General features: G+C 53.5%; 2 protein-coding genes and 1 long non-coding RNA gene across 5 annotated transcripts; 1 reads left to right on the forward strand and 2 right to left on the reverse strand.

Annotated features, from left to right (window-relative positions):
• Positions 1–5: 5 nt before the first annotated feature.
• Positions 6–5815, reverse strand: GTF2H4 (general transcription factor IIH subunit 4). The gene is made up of 14 exons (XM_046005259.1): positions 5588–5815; positions 4888–5030; positions 4522–4626; positions 4050–4181; positions 3696–3792; positions 3508–3596; positions 3199–3310; positions 3000–3068; positions 2719–2802; positions 2013–2145; positions 1679–1809; positions 985–1032; positions 759–837; positions 6–294 (listed from the first exon to the last, which is right to left on the reverse strand). Exons 2-14 carry the CDS (start codon positions 5025–5027, stop codon positions 122–124), a joined length of 1392 nt encoding a protein of 463 aa, XP_045861215.1. The 5' UTR covers positions 5028–5030; positions 5588–5815; the 3' UTR covers positions 6–121.
• Positions 5816–5975: 160 nt separating this feature from the next.
• Positions 5976–9023, forward strand: LOC123941977. Its single transcript, XR_006818373.1, has 3 exons — positions 5976–6179; positions 6414–6533; positions 8937–9023. It is a non-coding gene; the product is annotated as an uncharacterized LOC123941977 (long non-coding RNA).
• A 1566-nt stretch (positions 9024–10589) lies between these two features.
• On the reverse strand, positions 10590–26808 carry DDR1 (discoidin domain receptor tyrosine kinase 1). Of its 3 annotated transcripts, XM_046005859.1 has the most exons (19): positions 26645–26808; positions 25270–25435; positions 22009–22147; positions 21817–21919; positions 21392–21620; positions 19672–19819; positions 19329–19437; positions 18697–18883; positions 18348–18594; positions 17730–17825; positions 17462–17613; positions 16409–16574; positions 15264–15374; positions 13899–14143; positions 13598–13725; positions 13136–13354; positions 12425–12659; positions 11698–11847; positions 10590–11582 (listed from the first exon to the last, which is right to left on the reverse strand). In XM_046005859.1, exons 3-19 carry the CDS (start codon positions 22103–22105, stop codon positions 11442–11444), a joined length of 2763 nt encoding a protein of 920 aa, XP_045861815.1. In that variant the 5' UTR covers positions 22106–22147; positions 25270–25435; positions 26645–26808; the 3' UTR covers positions 10590–11441. The 3 variants fall into 3 exon arrangements, with proteins under 3 accessions (XP_045861815.1, XP_045861816.1, XP_045861817.1); XM_046005860.1 differs by lacking the exon at positions 25270–25435; XM_046005861.1 differs by lacking the exon at positions 15264–15374.
• Positions 26809–27097: the final 289 nt, after the last annotated feature.

A 27097-nucleotide genomic window follows, 5' to 3' on the forward strand; every position in this document is an offset into this window, starting at 1 on the left:
GTGGCTCATTTCCACAACTTTATTAAACAATTAAGAGTCCGACGTGTAAATAAAAACACCTGAGTTCTGAGGCCGCGCCCGCCTCCACGCGGCCGCCCCGCCCCGCCCGGAGCCCGCGCTCTCAGGAGCTGTGCTTCTGCCGCTTCCAGAAGCGCTTGACGTCGCTGTGCCCCGCTGGGGTCACCACCATCAGCCGCTTGGCAGAGTTCTCGAACACCAGCACGCCCAACTCGCGAGCGTGGGCCAGCAGCAGTTCAAAATCCACTTGCGACAGGAACTGGTTATACAGGACACCTGGAGTCCGCAGGGCAGGGGCAGCCGGGAGGCAGAAAGGGCAAAAAACGTGAGGCCCCTGCGGAGCAGCTTCAGGGCAGTGGTCTGGGCTTGCCAGCCACAATTTAAAAACTAAATTCTTTATGCTCGTCTGTCCTAGAGCTCATCCTAACAGTAGTGTGAGCCAGCCATGTTCAGTAAGGCAATATAACACAATAAGAAAAACCAACTAATGCTCACCACAGAGAAATTACTGTAATTGTTGCTCCCAATTTCCCTCTTCTAGCTAAATCCACATTCCACTGAGTTGAGACAATTTATTTACCACTGCACACTCACCCCCAAAATAAAGTGTCTTGCCAGCTTTTCTCTCCCATTTCATGCAATAAATATATAAAATACATGAATAGCTTTTTCAGTTCATCAAGACTAAACTGTCCTTCCCCTGGCCAGTGACCAAGAATCAACCACCAGAAGCAGCTCACCCTCAGTGAACCGGAGTCTGTCCCTTTCCAGCTCCCACAGCCGAATCTGGTCTGTGATGGTGGGCGGCAGCACAGGTGTCTGTAGGGGCAAGCAATGGCTGTAAAGATTCAGGAATACTGCCCCAGACAACCCCACCCCTCTACTCATTCCCCAGATTTGGCTGTCCTCTTTCCCATCACTGCATCGCCAGGTGCCAGGAACTGTCAGCCTCCAGCAGCCTGGTACCTGTTTGAGCATCACTGGGTGGGCCCTTGTCCTTAGGAAATGGATGATCTAGGAAAACAGACAAGAATGGAATCAGAGGCTCAAGTAAGAGGGCAGGAAAGGTACCTAAACTGTTACCTAATGTCACTGGAATATCAGCTATTTAAAAATCCATAGCCATATGCCTGTCATAAAGGCATCCCTGTCCAGCTGTCATCCCAAGTTGCTGTTCCCACTGGTCATGTCTGCTATTTCTTCTCTAGCACATTTGCCCTCTCGATAGTTGTTTCTTCTTTTTTAAAATAGCAGCAACTATTATTTTTTAAGGACTTACTGCATGACAGGCTCTGAGCCAAAGGCTTTACTGCTATTCTCTCATTGAATCCTCCCCAAACCCTGTGAGGGGAGAACTGTTATTATTTCCATTTTTCAGATGAGGAACATGAGGCTCAGAGAAATGAAGCAACCAGGACATTTATGCAGCTAGGAAGGGGTTGGCGGTAGAGACACAAATCTATACCTCCCCCACTCCTGTGCTTTTTCCTGACGCTTAGCACCTTGACTTCTCTTCAAGTGCATGGTCTATGCTCAGAGACAACTTGCCACCATCTACTCCAACAGAGCCGATATCAGCCTTCTATAAGATGAGTGCCCTGTACCCCACAGTTCAAGTGCAGCCTACCTTCCTGCCCCCGCCTTCCCCAAGTGACAATACCTGCTGGGCTGTGATGCCACTGGCGATGGCCTGCTGAACACTCTCCCGGGTCACCTGTGCCACTACCATGTTGGGGAATCGATAGAGCATCTCTGAGAAGAGGGCAATGAGGGCGATCTGCAGCTCCGACTCTGGCCCAGGGATAGGAAGAGAAGATGAGAAGGCTATTCCCACACCCCGATTCCCTCAAGACCTTCAAGTATGATGAGGAATGTCAGAGAGCTCTGTAAACTGCCAGGTAAACATGAACACAAACTGGCACTCCCTCCTGCTCCCTTCCCTCTCCCCACTTCCATCCCCTATCTGCTGCTTGGGGCCCTCTGTCTGGCCTCACCAGTGTAGGCATACAGTCGGTAATTAGTCTCCACAACAATGAAGCCTGGCTGATGGGCAGTACCCCCAGCTCCAGAAACACCTGATGAGAGATTAATGGCCAGCCGTGTGGGGTAGTAACGCCGAGATTTCCTCTGGAAAAGACAGAAGGGAAAGACAGAGGGCCGGCTCACTCTCAGGTGTCACTAACCACCTTTCTGCCTGAGGCACCAGACCCCTCTGATGGCAAGAGCCTCAACTCCCAATTTAACAACCCCAAGGGACCCAAGTACTCAGTCCTGGCAACTCCCTTCTAGCTACTGCCGCCTGAGACCCCACTCTTTTTTTAGTATAGTTGACACGTAAGGTAACATTAGTTTCAGGTGCATAATATAGTGATTCAGCAATTCTACACTTAGGCCATACTCATTACAAGTGTAACTACCATCTGAGACCCCACTTTTTTTTTTTAAGATTTTATTTATTTATTTGACAGAGAGAGAGAGATCACAAGCAGGCAGAGAGAGAGGAGGAAGCAGGCTCCCTGCCGAGCGGAGAGCCTGAGGCGGGGCTCGATCCCTGGACCCTGAGATCATGACCTGAGCCGAAGGCAGAGGCTTTAACCCACTGTGCCACCCAGGCGCCCTGAGACCCCACTCCTTTCTAAAGGCCAAGGCAACAGACCACCCTGCCTCTTTCCTAGAAGCTACGTATCTGGGTATGCATACCTTCCTCTGGAAAACAAGCCCAAACTCACGTAGATGTTGTAGGAAATTCAACAAAGAATCACTCATACCTTCCACGGAATAATCCTGGGGAAGAGAAGTGGTCGACTGAAATCAAAACATCCCGTTCTCCCCCTTCCCAAACTCATACTCTCATTCCCTCTTTTCCTGTCTATGCTTTATTCATTCTTATCTTTCACGCTTTTGCCCATAACCTGATTTCCCCTTCTCATCTCTCTACCCACCAACTTGTCTTAAGTCCCCAGCTCCATCCCCCTGCTTACCTTGCCCAGAGTAGAGAAACTGAGCTGGAAGAGGAAGGAGAGAATCTCCACTAGGTCCATGCCCCGACTCTAGGGAGGAATGCGCAGAGACAAAGGGACAGGAACGGAGGGAGAAAATGAGGGATCAGGGAATAGTCTGCAAGGTAGTTTCTCAGTGGGTTCTGAGAAGATCAGAGCATGCCAGCAAATAGCTCCTCACCTGGGCTGTCTGCAGATACTGCAACATAAAGTACCACAGCTGGGCAGGGGTGTCCAGCAACAGGAACTGGAAGCCAGCTGAGGTAATGCAGGGTGGCTCTCCAGGTTCAGTGCTAGAGACACAGACAGGGACGATGGCAGAGATACGCAGAGAGAGGCCATCATCCCCACTTGTCCTCTCACATTTTTTTTTTGTTGTTTCTCTCTGGCCATACTCCACTCAGCTCTCCTTTCTCATAACTGCCTGCACGCCTAGCCCACCCCAGATACTCAGTTTAGCAGGGATCTGATGTATCTCTGGTTTCCTCACCTCTTCATGAGCCCGGCCTGGCTGAGGAGCTGAGCCAAGTCCTGGCTGACAGCTGCACTGGGGGAGCCCACCATGAAGTGCAGGACCACCTGAGGAAAAGAAGTGGATAGAGAGAACAATGCCTCTAAGGGCCACGAGACATAGGAGCACAAGCAGAGACACAGAGACACAGAGTCCCAAGTCCTCACCTCCCATCGCTCCTCGGCATACTTGTCAAGTGAGGGAACATCCCGGGCGTGCTTGTCGGGACCCAGCTGACTTGTGTCGTCAGACCAGGCCTTGCCCCTATGCCAGAATGGACCAAGAGTAAGGAACCCTGCCTGTGTTCCCTGCCTGCTCCTCTGTCATCTTTCCCCCTTCATCTCTATGGGCTATGAATGAGAGACTCATATTCCTTTCCTACATCATGCAGCTACATCTCGTCCAAATTATTCCTAAAGGAGAAGCCCACAAGGTTCCAGAGAGGCCCTTAGGCCCCTCCCCCACCGGCAGTTTAAATACTAGTTCCCCTGGCCTAGCTTAGGAAGATGGAAGTGACATACCCACCCAGAAGGGCAATGCGGAGGTTTTGGCGGAAGATGGGGTTGAGGATTAGGCCCTGGAGACCACCAGGGAGCAGCTGGGTGTGCCAGATCCGGAGGCCACTCAGCAGCCCCGTGCTTTCCTCTTGAGCTCTGAAACAGAAGCAGGGGTGTGTGGAGAACAAAAAGGAGGAGGCCCATAAAGGCCTCCATGTCTGCCTTTTCTGAACTGGTTTTCCCTTGAAACACCATTTCACACAGCAAAAACAATGCCTTCTTAAGGCAAATTTCTTTACGGCAATGCCTTACCAGAACCATGTTGCAGACATCACAACTTTCCAAGAAGAAAGATACAGTACACAGAATTTCCCAAACTTATTTAAATGCAAGTTTTGTGGTGTATCCATTAACATTTCCTGGAAGTGTTCCAAGGAACACTTGGAATAGCTAGTTGAGAAATCCGTATCTGGTTGAGCATGCAACAGAGACTCACTTGCTGAATTCCTTCTTCACCCACAGGGCTACGGCAGCTTGTGGCAAAGGCTGCTCCAGAAAGAGCATCCGCATCACCCAGTTCTTAGCCAAAGAGGGGAGCTCCCTGGAAGGGGGTACAGGTAAAATGTTAATATCAGAAACTGCCTCATCTGCATCTCTGCCCTCAACAGCCTCTCAAACATCTCATCCCATGCCCCACACCTTTACCAGTCTTGCTGCTCCCACTAGCTCCATCTGTTTTCGCCTGACACATTTCAGTCTTCCAGCCCCCCAGGGCTAAGCTTCAACTCATGATAACTTATTCCAGTCTGAAGGCCCCATTACACTTCCTCAACATGGTCCCTGCCATGAAGGGGGTCCTTACCTGAAGACAGCCAAACAGGTGGCAGGATGCCCATACAATCGGTCTAATACGCCAGGGCTCAGGCCCCCTAGGAATTCCTGCAGATTCCTGCATTGTAGGTGTACTCGGTTCAGTCCACCCCTTGAGGGGGTGCTCTCCATCACCTGAGAGATGCAAAATTAGAAGTGCACCCCCACAATCCATGCCAGTATCATCCGTCACCTCATTCCTATTCCAGATCCGCTGGCCCCCGTAGTAACCCATCCTTTCTAAGATTTCCTCTTCTGTGTCACTCATCTCCTTTCCTTTCTCCCAGACCTGAACAACCTCCACTTCTCTCTTGCCCCTCGCCGCACTTCTGGCCTCAACTCCAGTCTTCTCTCAATTTCCAAACTGGAGAATTGTTAATTGTCCCATATTAGAAAAAACTTTTTTTTTTTTTAATTTCACTGTCTTATTTTTTACCTAAGCAGTTGCAAGGAAACTTGTTTAAGCCCAATCCCCTCTCCGTTGCCCTCTCCTGGTCAGATCAGTCCATGAGCTCCAAATATGTTAGTCCTTCCCATCTGTTTCTTGGACCCACAGGTCCTACCGGGCACAATGAACCATTCACCCTGATCGACATGTCGGGTCTCCTAACGTCTCTCCTACTTCCCTCCTACTCCTCGCCTCTCACCCAACTCTCATACCTCCCCCATCCCCTTTCCCTCGGGCCCCCTACCACTCCGTGTCGCTCCCCCTTCGTGCACCCGGAGTTTCAAGTCGTCGCTTAATCGGAGCTAGTCTCGCCTTGGCTCCTGGGAATAGGAGAATGGATGAAGGAAAATGAGAGGAAAAGATGGGGAGAAGGACAAACAACTAGACAGGAGTCCAGAGTTGAGGATTCAGAGAAGGAAAGGAGGGGAAGGAATGGAAAAGTAGGGAAGCTAAGAATAGGCGCTGCACTCATTCGCCCGCCACGGGGCATTCTGGGAATTAGAGTCTTGTCTCGGCTCGCCCCGGAGTGGGCTGAAGCGCGTCTGACTACAACTCCCAAAAGGCACCGCGAGGAAGCCGACGGGAAGGAGGCTGGCCTTTAATTGAGAGAGCCGGAGACTTCCGAGGCCGTACCACTTGGTTCCGCGTCGCTTTCTGGTCGCGCAGTTAACGGCGAGTCCGACCGACTTGGGCGGGAGGCGGGACCCCCGAGGGCTTCCTGGCGGAGGCGGGGATATGGCTGCTTAGGTGAGACGCTCCTAGAGATTCACGAAACCGAGCTCCTTCAGCTCTTTGGTCCTCACGGAGAACAGCACTCTATAGAGCGTTCCTACGAGGTAAGAGCACTACTCCTCACTCGGCGCGTATATACTCAGTGTTAATTTTACCACGTCCACCAGGGTCCCACCACCCCGTTTCTTTAATACAATTTTTAAAGAAACCAGTTGTTGGGTCTGATTTGATTCATGAGGCTACTGCCGGGAAAGGGAAGGGAACGTCTTAAGCCAAAGCCAGAACTACAAGTATTCCCAAGTTCCTATAAAGCAAATTTTATTATTCCCATTTTACAGACTAGAAGACCGAAGCCCAGTGAGATTAGGAAATTTGCCCACAATCGTTCATCTGGAAAAACCTGAGGCTGGGATTTGAAGTACATGTGAGGGAACACGGACCAAAATGGCAAGAACTGTGTAAGACCCTGTTATGCTCACTCGTGCTTGTTTTGTTTTTCCGTTTCTTTAACAGTCCTGCATAAAATCCTCAAGAATGACACAAAACTGACAAAGCGTTTTTATGGTTAACCTTAAGTAAAATAAGAGACAAATTAGTCTGGAAGAAATATTTAACAAAATAGACACTACAGAGAGCTTTTACAAAGGGGTAAGAAGAAGAACAGAATAGAAAGACTGTAGGAAGAGGGACTCCTGGATAGCTCAGTAGGTTAAGCCTCTGCCTTTGGCTCAGATCATGATCCCAGGGTCCTGGCATTGAGTCCCACATGGGGCTGCTTGCTCAGCCGGGAGCCTGCTTCTCTCTCTGCTTTCTGTTCCCTCTGCTTGTGCTTTCTCTCTGACAAATAAATAAATAAAATCTTAAAAAAAAAAAAGACTGTAGAAAGATGTAACAAGCAATAAACAGAAAAAATATGAATTATTTATAACCAAATGAAAAAGCTCTCATCTTTACCAGTAATTAAGGAAGAGCAAATTAAAGAAACAATATAATATCTGATTAGAAAAAAAAATTAGGGATTGACAACCTCGTTGTCACCACACAGGAGCATACAGTACTTATAATACTTATGTTGAAAGTCGACTTCAGTCACACCATTTTAAGGGGGCTTTGGCGTCATGTCCAGTTATTTGAATGTGACTGCCGTTTGACCTACCAACTCCACCTTTAGAAATGTATCATACTGAAGTTCTCCCTCATGGATACAGAGATAGACATGCAAAGATATTTACTGAAGTGTGTCTGTTAGGGGCACCTGGGTGGCTCAGTGGGTTAAGCCTCTGCCTTTGGCTCAGGTCATGATCTCAGGGTCCTAGGATCAAGCCCTGGGTCGGGCTCTCTGCTCTGCAGGGCGTCTGCTTCCCGCTCTCTCTCTGCCTGCTTCTCTGCCAACTTGTGATCTCTCTCTGTCAAATAAATAAGTAAAATCTTAAAAAAAAAAAAAAGGAGTGTGTCTGTTATTGTATTGTGAAAACAATGGAAACAGCCTGAATGTCCCAAAATGTGGGTCATCACAACAATGTAGAATACTGGCAACACTTAGAAAGGACACTGTATGCATAGTGGCCGAACTATCATGAGGGGGAGAAAAGCAGATTACAAAATGGCTTGCCTAGTTCAGGGCTGTCTTTGTAAGAAGCTTTTTATGGGTGTGTAAAACTGAAATAGGTCATGTGCTTCATTTTGACAGGTGCAAACCAGCAGAAGCTGGGCGGACCAGGTGACAGTTCCCTATAGTGTAGAGAAAACTCTTTAAAGCTACCCTGTCCAGAATAGGAGCCACTATAGCCACCTGTGGCTATTTAAATTTAAATTAACTAAAATTTTAACTTCAGTTCCTCAGCCACATTAGCCCCATTTCAAGTAGTCAATGTCACATGTGACTAGTGGCTACCTATTGGGTGGTGCAGCTATAGACCGTTTTGTGATCAGAGATTCTCTTGGCGAGTCCTGCCTCAAGGGATGCAGTGAATGGGGGCAATTTGTCTGATGTCAAGAACTGAGTACAGGCTGTTTCTAGAGCTGGATAATCAGCCTGGGATCCTGGGAGCTTCCCGAAATAGGATTATCCAACCTGGGATGGAGAGTTCATAACCTCCTCCCCTCAGGCAGCATCCTGGAGAGAAATAACAGAGAGCCCAGAGCCTACTGGCTGCTTCTGACCAGCTTTGCAGTTTCCTGGCTGTGTGGCCTTGAGCAAGTTGCTTAAAACAAGATTTTAGGCACCTGGGTGGCTCAGTTGGCGCCTTCAGCTCAGGTCATGATCTCTGGGTGCTGGGATTGAGTCCTGCACGGGCTCTCTGCTCAGCGGGGAGTCTGCCTCTCCCTCTGCCCCTCCCTCTCAACTAGTCGTGCACATGCACGCTGGTGCTTGTGCTTTCGCTCTCGCTCTCGCAAAAATAAAGTCCTTTCCAAAAAAACAATTAAGTTTTCTTTTCTGTGAAATGGCAATAACATTAACTATTTCATATGTTGTATTAAATAAGATATAATATGTAATAAGTATTGTCCTGGCATGTAATAGGTGCTCAGTAAATAGTATTGTTATTCATTATTTTCTTGAAAAAGTAAAATCACATCTATAGTAAGTACTACAAAGAAGAAAGTCCTGTGCCTGAAAGCAGCAAGAGGGCATTTGATCTGGTTGGCCAAGTGGGGGAAGATTGCTGAAGGACAAGCAGGACTTAAGGCAAAGACAGCAGGGAGGGGAACAAGATTCTGCAAAGGCCATGGCAGAAGGGACTGTGGGCGGTTGCAGGAACTGGAGCTAGGCCAGTGGTGTATAAAGGACAGAGTGGGGGAGGATGCTGAAGAATGAGGTGGGCAAACTTGGTCAGGAAGATTTTGTTCTTTATTCTAAGGTCAACAGGAAGCCATTAAAGGATTTGAAATAAAGTAGCAGGGTCAGATTCATGTTTGGCGGCAGCGGAAAACAAATCAAAGAGCAGGAATAGACCCTGGGAAACTACTGCAGTAGTCTGGGCAAGATGGAGGTAGCATGTGCCAAGATGGTGATGGAGATGAAGAGAAATGACAAATTTAAAGGAAATCTGGGAAGCAAGATCAACAGAGCTTCATGATAGGCTGGCCTTGGAAGGTGAGAAGAGGGGAGAAGAGGCATCAGGGATGATCCCCAAGGTTTTGGCGTGTGAAGCCGAACGGATGGTGCTGCCATTCACTGACTTCGGGACCCCATGGAGGAGCAGGTTTGAAAATTCTGAGACAAGTTCAAATGAATTCCAGGTGATTGCATATGTCTAGAGCTGTGGGAGTTCTCAGCTCACAGCCATGGCATCTGTTGTTCACCTTTCTGGGTCCTGGCCTCTAAACTCCTGACCCATCAACGTGTCTTAAAACATAGATCACGGGACACCTGGGTGGCTCAGTCAGTTAAGTGGCTGCCTTTGGCTCAAGTCACGATCCCAAGCTCCTGGGATCGAGCCCCACATCAAGTTCCCCGCTCAGCAGGAGTCTGCTTCTCCCCTTATCCAGTTGGCTCATTTGGTGAATATCATCAACCAAGACCTCAGGGTCTTTATTTCACACGAACTTCCATCAAGATAAGTTTGCCTTTTCCACTACTTGCAAGTGATTTTTTTTCCAACCAATTTAAAATTCTGTAAATGCTCTGTTGGTGGTTGTGGCTCATCCTTCCACACCTCTGAAATAATTTAAGCTCTTGATTCTGGTTCCCACACAAATAGCTCACACCTATCGGCTCATCTGTACATCTCATCAGCCAAATCCAAAGGGTCTCTGCCTGGGACTTCTAGACCCTTGAAGGGGGGTCCTAGAATTAGGGCCCCAAAGATGTACAGCTGTGTTTTTATTAACCTCTAACAGAAATTTAGCATTTCCTGCAAGTATGAATATAAGCAAAACCCCCGGTAGTATTAGCAGGACCCAGGACTTGTCACTGAGACACCACAGCTCTTTTTGTATCCCACTACTTTTATAGAAATCTCGGAGTATTGAGTACCTTTTATGCTTATTACTATTTGGAGAATGTTATTAGTTAATACACCTCCTGCTAGATATTGTTATTAAATATATTTTAAAAACACATAGGTTACCATGTGATAGGGTTTTTTTTTTTAACATTTTAGTAAACTCAATTGATTTCTTCTATGACCATATATGAGATATACACATTTGTGTGTGCACACGTGTGTGTGTGTATGTGTGTATGTGTAACGCATTTTAAAACAATTCTGAGGAGGAATCAGAAACCGCTCTAGTCTGCCAAAGACCATGGGTCAAACAAGGGTAAGCCATCAGGCCTAATTCAGCCCCCTCTAAGCCTCCTGCAGAGCTCCCACTGGAGTTTACAAAGTTCATACATTCATGTAGGACGTGAGGTCCCCACAGGCAAGAGCCTGGCTTATAGACAGAACACTGTGCTGGGCAAGATACAGTAGGAAATGGAGTGGGGAGGAGAAGAAGGAAGGAAATGGAAATGAGTTGGGAACAGACACAGGAAGCAGATTTTACCAAAACCGCAAGTAATCCACTCACACCTGTGGAAAACTCAACCTTTATTATTACCTGCCTAGTGCAGGATATTAAAATTGCATTGAGCTAGATCCATATATTAGTGTAAAAATCTGTGTCTCTCCCCCCCCGAAATGTACAAACCCCAAGTGATTATAGAAAAACCAATATGGCAGCTACAACAGAGTTGTCCAACCCCAAGGCCACAGGCCATTGCTCCCTCTTTCCCCCTAATCCCAGTATTTAATCCATAGAAACATACAGGCTTAGAGAAGTTCTAGCTAAAACACAGCAGGTGGGAAGTGGGGATGGCTGGGGGTGGGGGACAGGGATCACCCCCAGGTCCAGTGTTTCAGAGGATGGAGGAGGGAGAAGCCAAAGTCAAGGACAATTCCAGGAGTTAGCACAAGGGAACATCTTTCTCCCCTTCTTGCAGATTCTCAGCCAATGGGATCCAGTGTGTAACGGAAGGAGAGAGAGGCTGGGGGGGCCACAGCCTTCTCTCTTGGAACCAGTGTTGTCCAGTGGGGCCCAGGTGCTCCAATAGGCCTTATCCAGTGTCTGTCCTATATGTGCCCCTATCTTCCCCCCCAGGGATGGCTAGAAGAGGTCAGAGAGGATCCCATCCACAGGGCCAGCTGGGTGGGTGGCGGAGGCTTCTAAGAGAGGAGCAGGAAGGGGGCATGAGAGTATGTCCCTGGAAGGGAAGGCGTCAGCTCCCTGGCAGGCCCAGCCTACCTGTGGTCACACTGCCTCTCTTTCAGTGGTGAAAGGTGCCTGGGACAGGGAATGGAGTGGGGGTGCCATGAAAATCCTCGTTTATTGCCTCTGGCTTTGCCTGAATCCTCCCTGAGGAAGGGGCAGCTGGGTGTGATTCACACCGTGTTGAGCGCATCTTCAGCCAGGAACCGATGTAGCTGGGAAAAGGGTGGTCGCTGCTCAGGCTCCCGGCTCCAGCACCGAAGCATCAGCTCGTACAGGCCCAGCGGGCAGGCAGGGGGCCGAGAAAGGTACACCTGCATTATGACAGGGTGGACGAAAGGCAGGGAACAAATGGTCTTTAGTTCCCAAGATGACAGGCTCTGGCCCTCCCAGACCCACAACCCTATCTTCCCTCCCGTCTGCTCTGACCTGGCGGCCCTGGTCCCGGAAGAACTCCCCTGCGTTCTCAATGACTTGCTCATCAGTGAGCTGCCCAAACGGCTGGGCCCGGCAGAGCATCAGCACCTCCCACAGGGTCACCCCAAAGGCCCACACGTCGCTTGCCGTAGTGAACTTCCCCTGGCATGTGGATAAAGCAACAAAGGCAGAGAAAGACATCAGGTAACAGAGACCCTCCTCACCTCCCCACAGCTCCCCGTCCAGTCCACTCAGCACTTCCCCAGCCTGACTCCTCCTGTCTGGCCCCTCCCAACAAGCCTGCTCCTCCCTCTTTCAGGCTCTGCCTTCTTTCTCAGGCTCTAGTCCTCTCTCTGAACTCTTCCTTTTTCTACGCACCCTTCCTTTCCACCATGACCCTCATTTTCCGGTCCTGATTCTCTCCTAACTCCTACCTTTTTATCTCTAGCCTCCTGTCTCCCCTTACCTCTCTTGCTCCCTGACTTCTGCTCTTGTACCCACTCTTGGCTCCTGAACCCTTTCCCATCATACCACTCCTCCCTACTTTCTCTGGTCCCTAGAGCCAGAGGGAAACTTACAGAGCGCTGGCCCAAACCCTCACTTCAGAGATGAGGGAACTGCAGTGCGGGGAAGGCAAGTGACGACAGAGACCACAGAGCAGCCAGTGCTTCCCCGTCCTGCCCTCCCCTGCCAACCCCTGCCCAGCCCTGCCCTGCCTGCCTCTCTCAGGCCCTCTCACCATGAGGATGCACTCCCAGGCCATCCACCGGATAGGCAGAACTGCCCGGCCCTGCACGCGATAATAGTCCCCAGCATAGAGGTTCCGGCTCATGCCGAAGTCAGCGATTTTGATAGTGAAATTTTCCCCAACCAGGCAGTTCCTTGTGGCCAGGTCCCGATGCACAAAGTTGAGTGTGGCCAGATAGCGCATGCCGGAGGCAATCTGAGCCGCCACGTGTAGCAGCATGGGGTAGCTGAGGACAGAGCCAACAAGAGAGGGTCCCTGGAGGCAGTCTCAGAAGGCAGTCCCAGACTCATACCCACCTCACAGATTCCTGGGAGAGGAACGGGGGACCCACTCCCTGGGACTGGGTCATGCCTACTGCTGGTGCAGAGATGGAATGCCCACGCAGAGCCAGGGGTAGGTGCCCACACAACGCTTATTTGGCTCATCTGACCCAGGGAGCTGCTGCTCTGTTGTCTGGACTCAGGCGGTGAGGGGGAGCGAGAGCAGAGGGAGATTCCTGACAGAGTCCAAGTCCCTTCAGCAACCCCCTGTAGTAACTTCTTGCTTCTCAGTCCCCAGATGAACATGGCCATGTATTCCTCACCCCCCTGAACCTCACTACCTGCCCCCACATCCCATGCTGGATCCAGGTTGGAGCAAGGGAAGAGGAGACCCCCTCCCCGGGGAGCAATCAGAGAAGGGCCAGCCTGGGTAAGAGGGTACCTGATGGTGGGCCCTGGGGCAGCCTCCCCATCTCTGGGGGCCCCCTCGGCCACCTTGTCCTCTAGCTGGTGGGCACTGAGGAACTGGTTAAGGTCACCATTCTCCATGTAATCGGTAATCATGCAGAGGGGGTCGTCCTGCACACACACGCCCAGGAGCCGGATGATATTTGGGTCCTTTAGCCTCGACATGATCTTCACCTCCTTCAGGAAATCATTCCTAGAAAAGCGGGGAGATGGCAGGGACACTGAGGGGCTGATCTGCCCTTTCTCTCCTGCTCACGCAGACCAGCACCCTAACCCCAGCAGACAAGCTGACTCACTACTGACACTGAGACCTGGCCTGAGATCAGCCTGAGTTGCAAACTTCCTTCCCCAGCCACTCCCCCTGTTGGTCTCTACCATATTCCCCATACTTCATGGCCTCCCTTCCCTATTACCAGACACCATCCCTGGTCCTCACCTGGCATTCTTCGTGGCATCTGGCCGTAGGATCTTGACAGCTACCAGCAAAGGGTGTCCCTTGCAAACATTAAGGGGGAAATCAAGACTGACCAGATCTTGAGGGTTTTCTACCTCACACAGGTGCACCTGGGGAAAGAAGCTCTTTTGTTAGAAAGTCACATGATTCACTGAGGTCACAGGGTCAACTGGGATAACACAGTCACAGATGACAGGTTCTGACCAATGGGGATATATGGGCATGACATCAGAGCTCCAGACAGTCAAGACACTGCTGATAGCTGGGCAGGGACCTTCCTTACCTCCCCAAATTGGCCCTCGCCAAGCTTCTCCTTGAAGCGGAGCCGAGACCGAGGAAAATCCACTCTGGGAGGCCCATCCCCGGCAGCCCCTGGGGGCAGCGCGGGTACAGCATAGGTGTTGCCCCCGGTGACGCCCTGCAGGGTGACAATGTCAGCCTCGGCATAATGGGGGACGCTGTTCTGGGGAGGTGGGGGCAGAAGCGGGGCACCTGGCTTCTCAGGCTCCATATAGTCCCCACTGCAGGCTGGAGGGGTGAGGGGAAAGAAGACAAGACGAAGCATCAGGAGCAGCTGTTGAGAGCCATGGTTCTCCACACCCCAGCCTCCCAGAGGCCCCTCGTCTCCCAGCTGGGTGAGAGACTGGGTCTATGATCCATCTTCTTGGTATTCTACCCACCAACCTCAAACCAGAGAAGATGCTGGCATGAGATGAGAGTGAACTGTTCCAGAGTTTAAGGCAATGGAAACAGTTGAACAAAGAATGACACTGTCTATTCTCTAGGGATCCCAGCACAGCCCAAGAGACCATGACAGAAGTCTTGACTAGAAGAGGAATTCCTCTACCCACCATCAGAAGAAGGATGGTGCTAGTCATCTGGTTACCCCCTACCTTCTAAGCCCTTGTCCCACTCACCGCCAGCCCCTCCTGTTCACTTAGCTGTTCTACGTACCTGCACCTCCCCACACATACTTTCAGCCTTGGCTCCTCCCTGCCGTGGTTACCCAAACCCTCCCTGACCCAATACTCCAAGCTCAAAGACAAGCAGAGACAGGGGCACACAGAAAGGGGGAGAGGGGAACAGTTCCTCACGGCCAGGACAACAAGGAATCTACAGACAGAGGAGAGGAAGCAGAGCTGTCCCCTCTTAGCCCTGGGGAAGGAGCAACAATGAGAGAAGGCAACACCAAGGAGAGGAGGAGCAGACAGGAAGGGCAGGGTATGAGCCTTCACCTCTGGGACTGCAGAGAGAGTACACATGGGGGAAGAGAGCAAGAACCCAGGGTGAGAGGCCCTCCTCCTTGCAGCTCTAGAGAGAGAGGAAACAAAGGAGGAATTATAAGAGAACCTGGGTCAGTATAGCAACCTCCTCTCTGGCTCTGGAGAGCAGAAAAGATGGGGTAGAAGAGGAGGAGGAAGACAGCTGAGAACCAGGGAGCTTTCTACTCCTGTGCTCAAGGGAAAGGCTTTAAGAAGGAACAAGCACAGCAGAGGAGAGCTAAGGGCATTAGAGCTTCCTCCTTGGGAGCTCAGGAGAGCAAAAGAGGCCACAGCAGGGAGAGGAGGGAATGCAAGGTGTGAGGACTTTCCCCTGCCCCTGTAAAGGTATGGGGAGCCTGGAGGAGCCCAGAGGCAGAGGGGCTTACCCTGGGTGTTGGTGGGTTTGGCCCAGGCGGGTGTGGGGGGGCCGGGGCCCCGAGGGGGACGGGCGTAAGTGGCCAGAAGGAGGCGGTAGGCTGGATTGGAGAGCAGCAACGCTGTCGGGAGAAGGAGGGGGGGAGACACGGGGAAGGGATGAGACTCAAGGCTAGACAGACAAGGAGACCTGGAATAGGGCAAGACCAGGGCTGATGGGAATGAATGTACTGAGAGACAGGGACAGGATAAAACAAGGATCTGGAGAGTGCTGGATTGCTGGATGGATAATGAGTAAACAGACGGACAGATGGATGGGTAGGTGGATGGATGATAAACGAATGGTTGAATGAATGAATGGACAGATAGAGAAATGAATGGATAAATATACATGGCTGGATGTATGATAGGTGAATGGTTGGATGGTGGATGGATGGATGGAGAGATGAACAAATGGATGTTTGAATATATTTGGATGGATGATGGATGGATGGATGATTCATCCAGTAATTGGATGGTAGATGGATGGATGTACTACAGATGGATGAATGGGTGAACAGATGTATGAACATGGATGAATAATGGATTGGTAAATGGACAGATGGGTGGTTGAATGGATGGATGGAGAGATGGAAGAGTGGATGGGTGGTTGGATGGATGGATGATAGATGGGTGAATAGATGTATGAATATTTATGGATGGATGCATAATGGATAAATGGTCAGATGGTGGACAGAGGAATGAATGGAGAGAGGGATGAACATACACATAAATACAGATAGAAGGATGGATAATGGATGGATGGATGGATGGATGGATGGATGGATGGATGGAATGAACATGGCAAGTCTAGAAGAAAGGAGAGAGGCTAGAAGATACAATGAAAGGGCACAAAAAAGAAGCGAGAAATGTGTATGGGACACAAACAAAATGAGACCACTACGGATTAGGGGTAATACATGGGAAATTCTTGAGAAAAATTATATGGTAAGGACATGGGAGTGATACAGAGTGTGGTGACTGGGGCACAGAAATAAAGAAAATGAGCTGAAATTGGAAAGACAGAAAAAGAAGGGAATGGAAACAGAGAGAAAAAGGGATACAATAAGAAAATAAGCAGAGGACAGAGGTAGGACTAGAACAAGGCAGGTCTTACCAGAGCTGTTGGGGACACTGGGAGCAGAGTGGGGCGGATTCCCACGGGGCCGGGGTTCCTGGTAAGGGGGTGGCTCAAGAGGGCCTGGACGGTTGTTGATGAGGATGGTGTCCCCAGGGACAGACAGATGAACTGTCAGCTCCTCTTCTAAAACCCGGCGCTCAGCCTTGTTGTGGGAATGGGAATGTTAACTGCACATGATTCCAGCTCATTTAATGACAAGCTCCCCTTCTCCCCTTCAGTCCCCACAACAGTCACATAGTGGTATCTACTATGAACTCTATTTCACATAGTGGTATCACTATTAACTCACTTTCTAAAGAAACAAAGATTCAAGAGCATGTAGGTCAGTCCCCTGATGTCCCATAATGGATTCCAACCCAAATCTGACCAGATAATTATAGAATCATCATCCTTCATGCATATCACCCCCCACCAAACTCTCTTCCTCTAGCTCCTCTCTGCCCCTCTAGCTACACCCTCACCCTTTCCCATCTGGCTCCTACGCCAAGAGGTTGACAAGTGTGGACTTTATCAACTGGCTCAGTTTGGGTTGGCTGGAGAGGAGTTTGTTGGGCAGGTGGGAAGTAAGGTCAGGGTGATTAGTCTCCCAGCCCCTCCCTGAGAGGAGGACTCAGGCTAGCTGTATCCTTGAAGCAAAGTCCACTGCTCGTCTCAGGGAGCCTTTCCCCAGACTCACTCCTCCAGGTTCTGGTAACTTCCCTCCTCTCATCTTGCATGCCCACAGCCCATGAGTGGTGACAGTTCTATGGGAATTTCACTACTCTCTGCGATTTCCATAAGGCCGCCCACTCCTTTGCAACCTGGCACTTTACTGAGCCCACCTCTGGTTATCTTAATTAGACTGTGTTCTGTGGTCCCCACGGGACCCAAACTAATGCAGGCGTCCCCATCCACGTTGGCCTCACCTGGCCTCAGTCTCCACACCCACACCCTGCCTGTGTTCTCCACGCTCTAACCCCCTGCACCCCCCAATCCCCTCACCCCTCCCCCACACCCCCCACTCCCAGACCCCAATCCCACACCGCTCACCTTGCTGAGGAGCCTGCGCCAGTGCAGCCGCCAGAGCATGAGGGCAATGATGAGCAGCAGCAGCAAGATGATGGCCACCAGGCAGCCGATGAGGATGGCAGTTGGGCTCCCCTCCGCCTTGGCCACGGGTTGCTGGCCTCGGGGCTCGAGCTCTGGCAGAGACAAGAGAGTCAGAACCACAGGAGGCTTCCCACCAGAGTGGGGGTAGCCCCAGTAGCAATGGCAGCACAGGACCCACTGGTTTGGGAGGAGGCCCCAGGCTGCTCACCCAGGCTACTGAAGTTGGTGGGAGGTGGGCCAGGTGGCCACCAGGGAGCCGGTGGGAAGGTGGCCCCCAGAGCTGGAGAGGAGTCATTCATAACATCTACAGAGAAGGACAAGAAGAAAGGACGGAGTCAGAGAGGGAAGAGGCCCCAAAAGGAAGCTGCTGGCATGAGACCTGTGGAATTCTACCACTAGGAGCAGGGGTGATACTCAGTATAGGTACCCACCCATCCGAAGGAGGGGGCTGGCTCTTGTGGATGTCAAGTGTTTAGCTGCTGGGTTGTGAGGAGATACAGGACTCTCAGAGAGAGAGAGCCCCAGGTGGGGATCTTGGGTACCAGGCGGCCTGGAGAAGAGGCTATTTCTCAACCAGCACAGAGTACTTCAGTGTTTTTATAGCCAACACTGTCCTACCGGCTCAGTATCAGTCATGAGGGAAGGGCTGATAAAGCAAAGATGGAGTTGGGGGGAAGGAGTAGGGGGACATTCCAATTATTCCGGGCATCTCTGCTTGGGAAGTCTCACAAGTGGTAGACAGATCTGGTGCTGGGAGTGGATATTTTGGTGTTCTGCGGGTTGGCAATCCTAGAGGCTGAGGACTGGGCAGAGACCAGGGGCTTACCAGAGATGAAGGAGATTTCGCTGAAGAGTAACCAAGGCCCAGCAAAGAGGAAGCGGCATTGCAGAAAGCGGCCCACGCGGCCGCCCAGGGGCACGGACACGGCCCGGGCTCTGGGGTCCCCCAGGCTGCCCCCCAGGGCGTGGCGTACAGGCTCCCCCTCCCAGGCCATGGCAGGGCCCCGCTTGAAGCGACATTCCACCCCACCAGGCAGGCGGGCTCCCAGGGTGTGCATGTTGTTACAGTGGACCTGGGGGGGAAGGGAGGAGGGACACAGGGTCAAGGCCAGGAGAGCCCAAGTGAGCACCCCAGGAGCAACCACCCTGGTCTCCGAGGAGCCGGACACGCTTACCTGCATGGCCTGGAAAGCCCTCAGCCGGTCAAACTCAAACTCCATCTCCACATAGCCAGCTGGGAAGCTGTGGTTGCTCCACCCCACATAGTCATAGCCTGGCCAGACCCGCAGCTCCTGGCTCTTTCTAAAGTCATCCAGCCCCACCACACCATCCGCCAGCTGACCCAGACCTCCATACAGCAGCCTGGAGAGCAGGACAGCAGAGGAACCAGACGGTGGCAGAGAAGAGAGTGGCAACCCACCCATGTGCTCTGCCACCCCGGGCCTCAACCTCCCCCCTGTAGCTCTCTCTCTCTCACCCCCAGAATTGCCGTGGTACTTTGGGGCTGCACGCTGCAGGAAGATACCACCTCTAGGGGGCACCATGTAGCCTAAGGTGTGTGTATTTATGGTGACAGTTTCCAACAGATGTGTCTTAGCAAAGAGGTGCCTTTTTCTAACTTGCACAAAGTGTCACATGAGCTAGTAGTTGCCTTGCTACCCTTCAATCCTGATCCTGTGTCCCCAGGGCCCCACCTAACCTATCCCTCTCCCCAGTTCTTCCATCTCACTGGCCAGACTCTTGACCCCATCCACTACATCCTCCCTCCCACCCCAGGCTCCCCCCCTGCACAGCCTGCCTCTCTTACCCGCCAACAGCGTGTGTGGTGTGTCCATCGTAGGTGGAGTCATTCAGGCGCACTGCCTCAGATAAGTACATTGTCTGCCCCACAGGGGCCGTGTAAGACAGCAGTCCGTCTGGGTCAGGGTGTGGAGGTGATGTTAGAGGCAGGAAGCCTTTCTCCCGCTCCCTTCCATTAGTCCCTTCCTGTGTCCCTCCACAGGCCCACGGGCATGGAGGGGACAAAGTTGGCCAGCACCCCCCCACACACTCAGAGTGACAGCATCCCAACAAGAGAAAGGGGATTCTGAAGGCCGTTCTCCCCAGGCCCCAGCCCAGGAAACAAATTTTCAGGGGTTTGAACGACTCACCCTTCCAGAGGCAGCCATAGAGCTCCACCCGCAGACAGACACTCATGACCCGGTCGGCCCGGGGGTAAAAGCGAACTAGCCGGGCCACCATAGGGGGTCCCAGGTCCTTCAGCACCACACCCCCAGGGTCCTCATTACCTAAAATCACCTGTGGCCCAGGAAATAGGGAGGATGAGTGGGAAAGGCTCTGGGTTGGATCTCACTTCCCAGTCAGCTGCCATCCCCTGGCCACAAGGAGACTCATGAAGGCTGCTGTCGAGCACCCAGGGCTCTGGGGTACAGCCAGGCATTTCTAAAATGAGAGGCTGTAGCAAAGACCTCTGACACGGGCGCCTGGGTGGCTCAGTTGGCTGCCTTCGGCTCAGGTCATGATCCCAGGGTCCTGGGATTGAGGCCCACATCGGGCTCCCAGCTAGGTGGGAAGCCTGCTTCTCCCTCTCCGGTTCCCCCTGCCTGTGTTCCCTCTCCCTCTGTGTGTCTCTCTGTCAAATAAATAAAATCTTTTAAAAAGGACCTCTGACACATCTCTCAGCCCGACACTTTGTCCTCAACCTCCAGCGTCAGCCCCAAACCCTGCCTGTCTCCATTTGTCTCTAAGCCATGCATCCCACCGTGCACAGATTCTACCCAGTTCTCAGAGCTCTGCACCTCTGCTTCCACCTTCCCCCTCTTCCTTCACCCCATCCTCTCTGTCCACTCGGCAGGCATTAGCTGACTGCCCACTCTGTGCCAGCCATGCACGTTCTCAGTGGTAAACATCCGTCCCTCCCCTCTCCCCATGCCACACTGAGATTCCAGTAGGAAAAACAGCTGTGCAGAACAAGAGGCAGGGTGTGGGGCTGAAGCAGTGGGAGGCAGGCTCTCTAAGGAGGTGATATCTAGAGGGGAACTGAGTGGAAGGAGAAGCCAGGGACATCTGGGGGAGAGGTTCTCCAGGCACAGAGACCGGCAAGCAAAAATGTCCTAAAGCTGTGGGATGTATCCGTGCTTGTTCCAGGGACAGCAAGAAAGCCAGTGGGCCCAAGTGGAGTGAGAATACAGGAGGGAGGAGTAAGGGAAGCAGGCAAGAGCCAGGCCAGGCTAAGCTTCTGCACCCAGGAAGGAGCGTAGCTTTGGTTCCACAGTGGAAAGCCAGTGGAAGGTCATGGACCAGGTGCGCCTCATCTGATCTGCATTTTCTCAGGCACAGTGGACGAAGCCTCTAGGTGGAGATAGTTCAGGTGGGAATGGACAGGAGCAGGGAGAACACTCTGGAGGCCAGCAGGTTCATCTAAGCCTGGGATGGTGTGGTGTGTGGCCTGGGGTGGTAGAGGCGGCGGTGGTGAGAAATGGTTGGATTCAGGAAATGTGGAGGTAGAACAGACTGGCCTTGCTGGTGCTTTGGAAGCAGGAGGGTGAGAGACCAGAGGAATCCGCGGTATCATCTTAGCTTGTGGCCTGAGCAACTGGCCTGAGTTGGGGGAAGGAGCAGGTTTGGGGTGGGAATGGGATTCAAATTCAGCTTGGGAGGTTTATGGTAGGTAGGTTTATGGTAAGTAGACATTCAGGTGGAAAGGCCCAGAAGGTGGTCATGTTTGCAATGCTAGATGGAGCTCAAGAGAGAGGCTTGGGCTAGAGAAGATAGAAATTGGCAGTCATGGGTGGACAGGTGGCATTTATGGTATAGCTGGGGACAAGAGGAGAGCCAACCTTCCCTCGGGGCTGCCCCCACCGGTCTCACCTCCTGACCCCAGCGGTCCCTCCAGTCCATCCAGCGGTGGCCATCCCGGGAGTAACGCAACCGGTAGCTGGGGGAGAACTCCTTGCCCAGGCCTCCTGCGTGCCGCCCCTGGGTGCCCACCAAAGCCACCAGGTGCAGCCGCCGCAGATCCACCTGCAGGTACTCCTCCTCCTTTGGAAAGACCGGCCCCGCGGGGCACCAGGCCCCGTCCCCGTCGCTGCTCTCCAGCCTGGGAGGGAGCAAGAGGTCACAAGGAACATCTGGTCTGCCTCTGTCTTTAGTATTTCAAGCCCCTCACGATGCAGGGTGGGGTTTCATTGGCACTGGCCCTCTGAGCAGCCTCTGGGCTTGGGCAGAGGACTCGGAAGGGTAGGTAGAGGCCCCAGGAGTTCCCTCCAGAGCAGTGCCCCAGGTGTGCCAGTTACCTGCTGTGGCGAGCAGCAGTGGAATCTGACCAAGAGCTGGAGGCAGAGATGTCTCCATCTGGAATGGTCCTGTCCTGCATGCCCAGGGCATAGCGGCACTTGGCTGGGTGAACACAGGCATGCAGAGGGTCAAGGCCCCTGGCTCTGTCTCCCAAGCCCCATCCTCAGGGACCCAGGAGCCAGGTTCCTCACCAGGGTCAAAATGTCCCTTCATATCAGCATCTCCAGTTGCCACCAAGAGCAGCAGCAGCAGCACCAGCGGCAGAGATGTGAGGGCCCCTGGCCCCATAGCTCCTGATTCCTCAGGCCTAAGGGGGCGGGGGCAGCATCTCTGCAGAGGAGCAAACAAGGGGTAGGGTGAGTGAAAGTCAAGGAGCCCAAGTCACAACCAAGGACAGACAGGCAGAATGGGTTGCTCTGGGAATAACAGGAGTAAAGTGACAACAGCAAAAGCTGCTTAACAGCATCAGCTGTGTTCTTAGAATGCTCCCCATGTGCCAGACACCAGGCTAAACTCTGGTCCACTCCCCACCTATGATCCCAGGATTCTTTTTTTTTTTTTTTTTTTAAGATTTTATTTATTAATTTTGACAGAGAGAGATCACAAGTAGGCAGAGAGGCAGGCAGAGAGAGTGAGAGGGAAGCAGGCTCCCTTCAGTGCAGAGAGCCCGACGTGGGACTCGATCCCAGGACCCTGAGATCATGACCCGAGCCGAAGGCAGCGGCTTAAACCACTGAGCCACCCAGGCGCCCTGATCCCAGAATTCTAAGAAAAGTGGGGACCCCAGGGTTTTCCAATCTCACTGTCCTCTGTAGCCCCACTAAGCCCAGTGTCACTCCCAGACCAGCAGCCCCACAGCACGCAGGCACTTGGGAGACAGGCAGAACTTCATCCTTCCCCGAGATCTGCTGAATCAGAATCTGCATTTTAACACAACCCCCAGGTGATCCATGACCATGAAAGTCCGAGAATCCCTGCTCTTCACTAGGGCCTGGGTGGCACGCACTACCTAAAACAATTCCAACTGGTATCTCCTTGTGAATCCAGGTTATCCACCCTCTGCAGAACAGCAGAAGCTGCTCTGACCTCTCCTCTTCCTGGAGGTCTGCACTGAGCTCCCCAGGCCCTGGAATCCCGAGGGACCCCTAGTGCCACCCCTCGTGCCACCCCTCATGCCCTTCCCCCACCTCTGCCATCAGATCCAAAGCCTGCTATCCCAGCTCTCCTCATTCTGCTTCCCTTCTTAAGACCCAGACATCCGGGGTGCCTGGGTGGCTCAGTGGATTAAGCTGCTGCCTTCGGCTCAGGTCATGATCTCAGGGTCCTGGGATCGAGCCCCACACCGGGCTCTCTGCTCCGCAGGGAGCCTGCTTCCTCTTCTCTCTCTGCCTGCCTCTCTGCCTACTTGTGATCTCTCTCTCTGTCAAATAAATAAATAAAATCTTTAAAAAAAAAAAAAAAAGACCCAGACATCCTGTCCCCCCAGTTCCCACTTTCTGAAGGTGGCTGCCTCTGAAGGAAAAGCCCAGTGCAGAGGAAAGGCCTGAGTAGCCTTGGAGACGAGGGCGGGTCTACAGGCAGGGAGGCCAGGTCACCCCAGGAGGTAGGAAGAGTGGGGGGATACTCCCCCATCCCTTTGTCCTCTTCCAGCTGCTCCCATCATGCTCTAGGGCAGGAATGTAAGAGGCAGCTGAGACCCCACAGTTCTGAAGCAGCAGCTGAGGGGGCTGACTGAGTTGCGGGGGGCATCCAGGCATCAAAGAAGAGCTAGAACCAGAGGCATCACACCTGGTCCCTAGGAGGTCCAGGAGCCACGTGCAGGGCAGCAGGCTGCAGGGTCCCAGGCGGCTGGCCTGGAATTCCTGGGTGCCGCTCTCCACCCCCACCTCTCTCAGGAACAGCGGGGCCCTTGTTCCCCTGGGTAACCTTCATGCCTATCCCAGATGAGTCATCGGAGCCAGACGGAGCTAGAGGAGCCCCGGGCAAAGATACAAAGACAGGCAAAGGATAGGAGGCAGGGGGAGACAGGGCGAGAAACACAAAGCAAGAGGTAAATAGAGCAGGCTCAGAAGCACAGGGCACAGAGCCAAGCAGAAAAACACACAGATGTCTGGGGCAATCCCTCCAACACTCCAATCACCCTACTTCTCTCCACTGGGTCAGGCACACAGAGGACAGGCTGAGAAGACCTACCCCAACCCCACCCTACCCTACCCCAATTACAAAGCAGGGACCTGGTCACTGCTGCAGGTCCTTCCTTTGCCTCTCCTATCCCCACCCCCCACCACAAACACCAGCCACACAGCTCTGCGCACCCCTTACCTTCCACAACCCCACCCCACCCCCACTCATCAGTCATGCAAACTTGCAGAGCCAACTGTAAACCCTGGGGCTAATTGTAACACACACACACACACCCTCTGTCAAAGACAACTCTTCACAAACTTTTAGAGACAGACACTTAAATGTGTTACACACATCTGCCCCAGCTGGGGCAATCAGACACTCATGCACACATCAAATCCATCCACATGCCATCACTTAGTGAATAGCCACCTTCAGACATCCGTGAACGTGAAATGACAGATACCACATGCTCCTACCATTAGAGGACACCGTGAGACACGTACACTCAGGCTCTCAGACACAGGATCCCAAGACAACTGGGGCCCACCTCCCAATACACACCAAGACCAAGCTGGAGAGAAGTCAAGGTGGTGGCTGGAAAGGCCATGAGAAAAAGAGGCACCGCTCCATTTTCCCAGATTCTCAGCTTTCACCTGTCTCCACTGTAGCACTCACTCCCGAGGCACCCATGTGCCTATAGCACTGGCTGCAGGTAGAGGTGCTGGGAAGGAAAGTCCAGCCAGCAGGGGACCAAGCGGGTGTGGGAGGGAGAGGGGGGATGGGACACTGAGGATGGGGCGCACCAGGCAGTGATACAGCCTCACGATAGAACCAACTGACCATCTGGAGGCTGTCACTGGCGGGTTGGGGTATCAGTGCCTCTCTGCTGGGCTGAAGGCAGGCTGCCCCAGTGGGAGCTGACTGGGCAGAGACTTAGCACTTAGTAGGTAGATGCCCGCAGGGACTGGCCTGAGGGAGGGCACATCCGCTTCTCCAGGGGCCAGAGGGAATGATTCAATGGAGCCACACGAGAGCACCTGCCTTCCTGGGCGTCAGTTCCTTCACACTGAGTAAAGGGTCCTTCCTCAATGCTGAAACACACTTTCTCTGAGGTCAGGGAGGTGCCCCCCCATTTTCAGACAGTAAGCCAGCGCACTGGGGAGGCGGGCAGGGACACGCTTGGCGGAGCCGGGCAACCTAGAACAGCTCGGGAGCGTCCTGCCTCCGCCGCCAAGCCCTCACCCGGCCGCCGCACCTCCCCTGAAGCCCCCGGCCTCGGCCTCTGTCCCTCCGCCCCGCAAGGGTCCTCCGGCCGCACCCCCTACCTCTCATCGCTCTTCCCCGGAGACCCAGGCGTCCGACCCCGGAGCGGGGCCTCCTCGGCGGCTGGGCGAGGGGCGGGGGAGGCGCAGGGAGCCAGGAGCAGGGAGCGGGAGGCGCCGGCGGGGCTCGGGTGTCTGGAGGCGGCTCCCGCGAGCAGCTGTCGGGGGCCTGTTCCGGGGAGAGGAGCCAGGGCTGGGGCGGCTCGGGCCCAGGCGCCGCCTCCCCACAGCCCGGCTCCCCCTCCTTCCCTCCCTCCCGCCGCCCTCCGCCAGCCTGCTGGGGTAGCCGCCCTTCCCCCTCCCGGACTGCGTCTTCCCCGCCGCTCCCACGCCCGGCGCAGCCCTCCCGGCCTCGCGCTCCCCTCGGCCCGCCACGCCCACCCCGCATTCCCCCACGCGCCCCGGCCTCCCCCAGGTAACCACGCCGCGGTCCCCTCGACGCTGCGCGCCCAGCCCCCTCCGCCTCCCCGTGGCCCTAAATGGAACAGACGTAGCTGAGGCCCCGCTTGGGGCCTCCCACATACCCAGGCCCCGTGAGGGAATGGCTCCCTCCCTATTCCCCCTTTCTGGGCTCAGTTCCTGGAGAGGGAGGTGAAGGGGGCAGCCCCAGGGCACAGGGAAGGAGCAGGTTCCCACAGGCCCTGTGCCCAGCCCAGTAGCAGGAGTTTGCATGGAGGAAGGGAGCAGGGCTCACCTGCCCAACCAGGCGTCCCAGACTCACACTTTCCACACCACCAACCTTTGCTTCTCTCTGGCATCCTCTGGCCTCCTGTCCTCTACAACCCAACCCAGATTGCCCCAGAGCCTGATGTAGCCCCCGCCCAACTCCATTCTCTCTCTACTTCCACCTTCCACCCCCCCACCCCCCCCCACCCGTCCTCTCAAGGACCCTGCAGCCCAGACTCCCAGGGCCTGGTTCCCTTGGGCTCCCTGCTCAAGGCCCAGGAGTCCTCAGGGCAAGCCTCCCTTGGACCCAGGTGAGGTCGAGACCCTGACCACTGGCAGGCATGGGCCTGAACAAGGTGAGGGAGTTATGGGGGATGGAGACAAAGAGAAAACTGGACAAAGCCCAAACGAACCAGGTACAGGAGTCCCAGAGAAGATGGGCAAGGAGGCTGGGTGAGGGGGTCAGGACAGAGAGCTGTGGTGGGAAGTGCTGCGCCCCCCTGGGCGCTGCCTCAGGCCACCATCTATCCACACCCACACCTGTCAGCCACCTATCAATGTCACCGGCTCCGAAAGATCTCTGAGTCCACTGCAGATCCCCGCCCCACTGCACCTCACAGCAGACATCAGCTCACCCCCTACGTGCAGTCCCAACCACAGTCCCAAGAAAGAAACACTAAGTCACAAGCAGACAAGTACACAAAAGTACTACCAGGAAGAAGTTGGCTCTCGGTATGGGCAAGAGCGCCAAACCACCAGGGACACACCAATTCCAACACGCTCAGCTGCTACGGGTTAATAAACAGCCCCATGGTCACTCGGAGAATTGCCTCTTCCGACCGTCCCCTCCGACCAAACCCTCAGGGGTTCCCGAGAGCACGTACCCCGCTGGACACAGCCGCTGGGGAATCTGGGCCCTGGAGAGGCTGGGCCGGGGGTGGAGCCAGGCTGGGGGTGGGGCCGATGTTTCCCCAGTAACCTCACCTGGGCAGACTCTCGACCCCTCCTTCCAGGGACTGTGCTCCGAGGAACCCTGGGCTGGCAGACCCGGCTGGGCTGTTTCCAGACGCCTGAGGGAAGGAGAGGCAGCCCCTCACACCCCGCTGGGACATTCCACACCCCAGCCCCACGCTCCCGGGCCAGGTGGCATGGAGCGGCCAGAGGG

Source organism: Meles meles, chromosome 5 (assembly GCF_922984935.1).
Source record: "Meles meles chromosome 5, mMelMel3.1 paternal haplotype, whole genome shotgun sequence".
Lineage (NCBI taxonomy): Eukaryota > Metazoa > Chordata > Mammalia > Carnivora > Mustelidae > Meles > Meles meles.

What these genes read in the sequence shown, in the direction of transcription:
- GTF2H4 (XM_046005259.1), bottom strand. Translation starts at nt 5,027, where the DNA reads ATGGAGAGCACCCCCTCAAGGGGTGGACTGAACCGAGTACACCTACAA. An exon ending in GTGAAGAAGGAATTCAGCAA is followed by an intron (nt 4,182 to 4,521) that starts GTGAGTCTCTGT and finishes CTTCTGTTTCAG; the next exon opens with AGCTCAAGAGGAAAGCACGG. An exon ending in ATGCCGAGGAGCGATGGGAG is followed by an intron (nt 3,597 to 3,695) that starts GTGAGGACTTGG and finishes TCTTTTCCTCAG; the next exon opens with GTGGTCCTGCACTTCATGGT.
- DDR1 (XM_046005860.1), bottom strand. Translation starts at nt 22,105, where the DNA reads ATGGGGCCAGGGGCCCTCACATCTCTGCCGCTGGTGCTGCTGCTGCTG. An exon ending in ACTGCTGCTCGCCACAGCAG is followed by an intron (nt 21,621 to 21,816) that starts GTAACTGGCACA and finishes GCTCCCTCCCAG; the next exon opens with GCTGGAGAGCAGCGACGGGG. An exon ending in TCCGGGACCAGGGCCGCCAG is followed by an intron (nt 11,583 to 11,697) that starts GTCAGAGCAGAC and finishes GTCATAATGCAG; the next exon opens with GTGTACCTTTCTCGGCCCCC.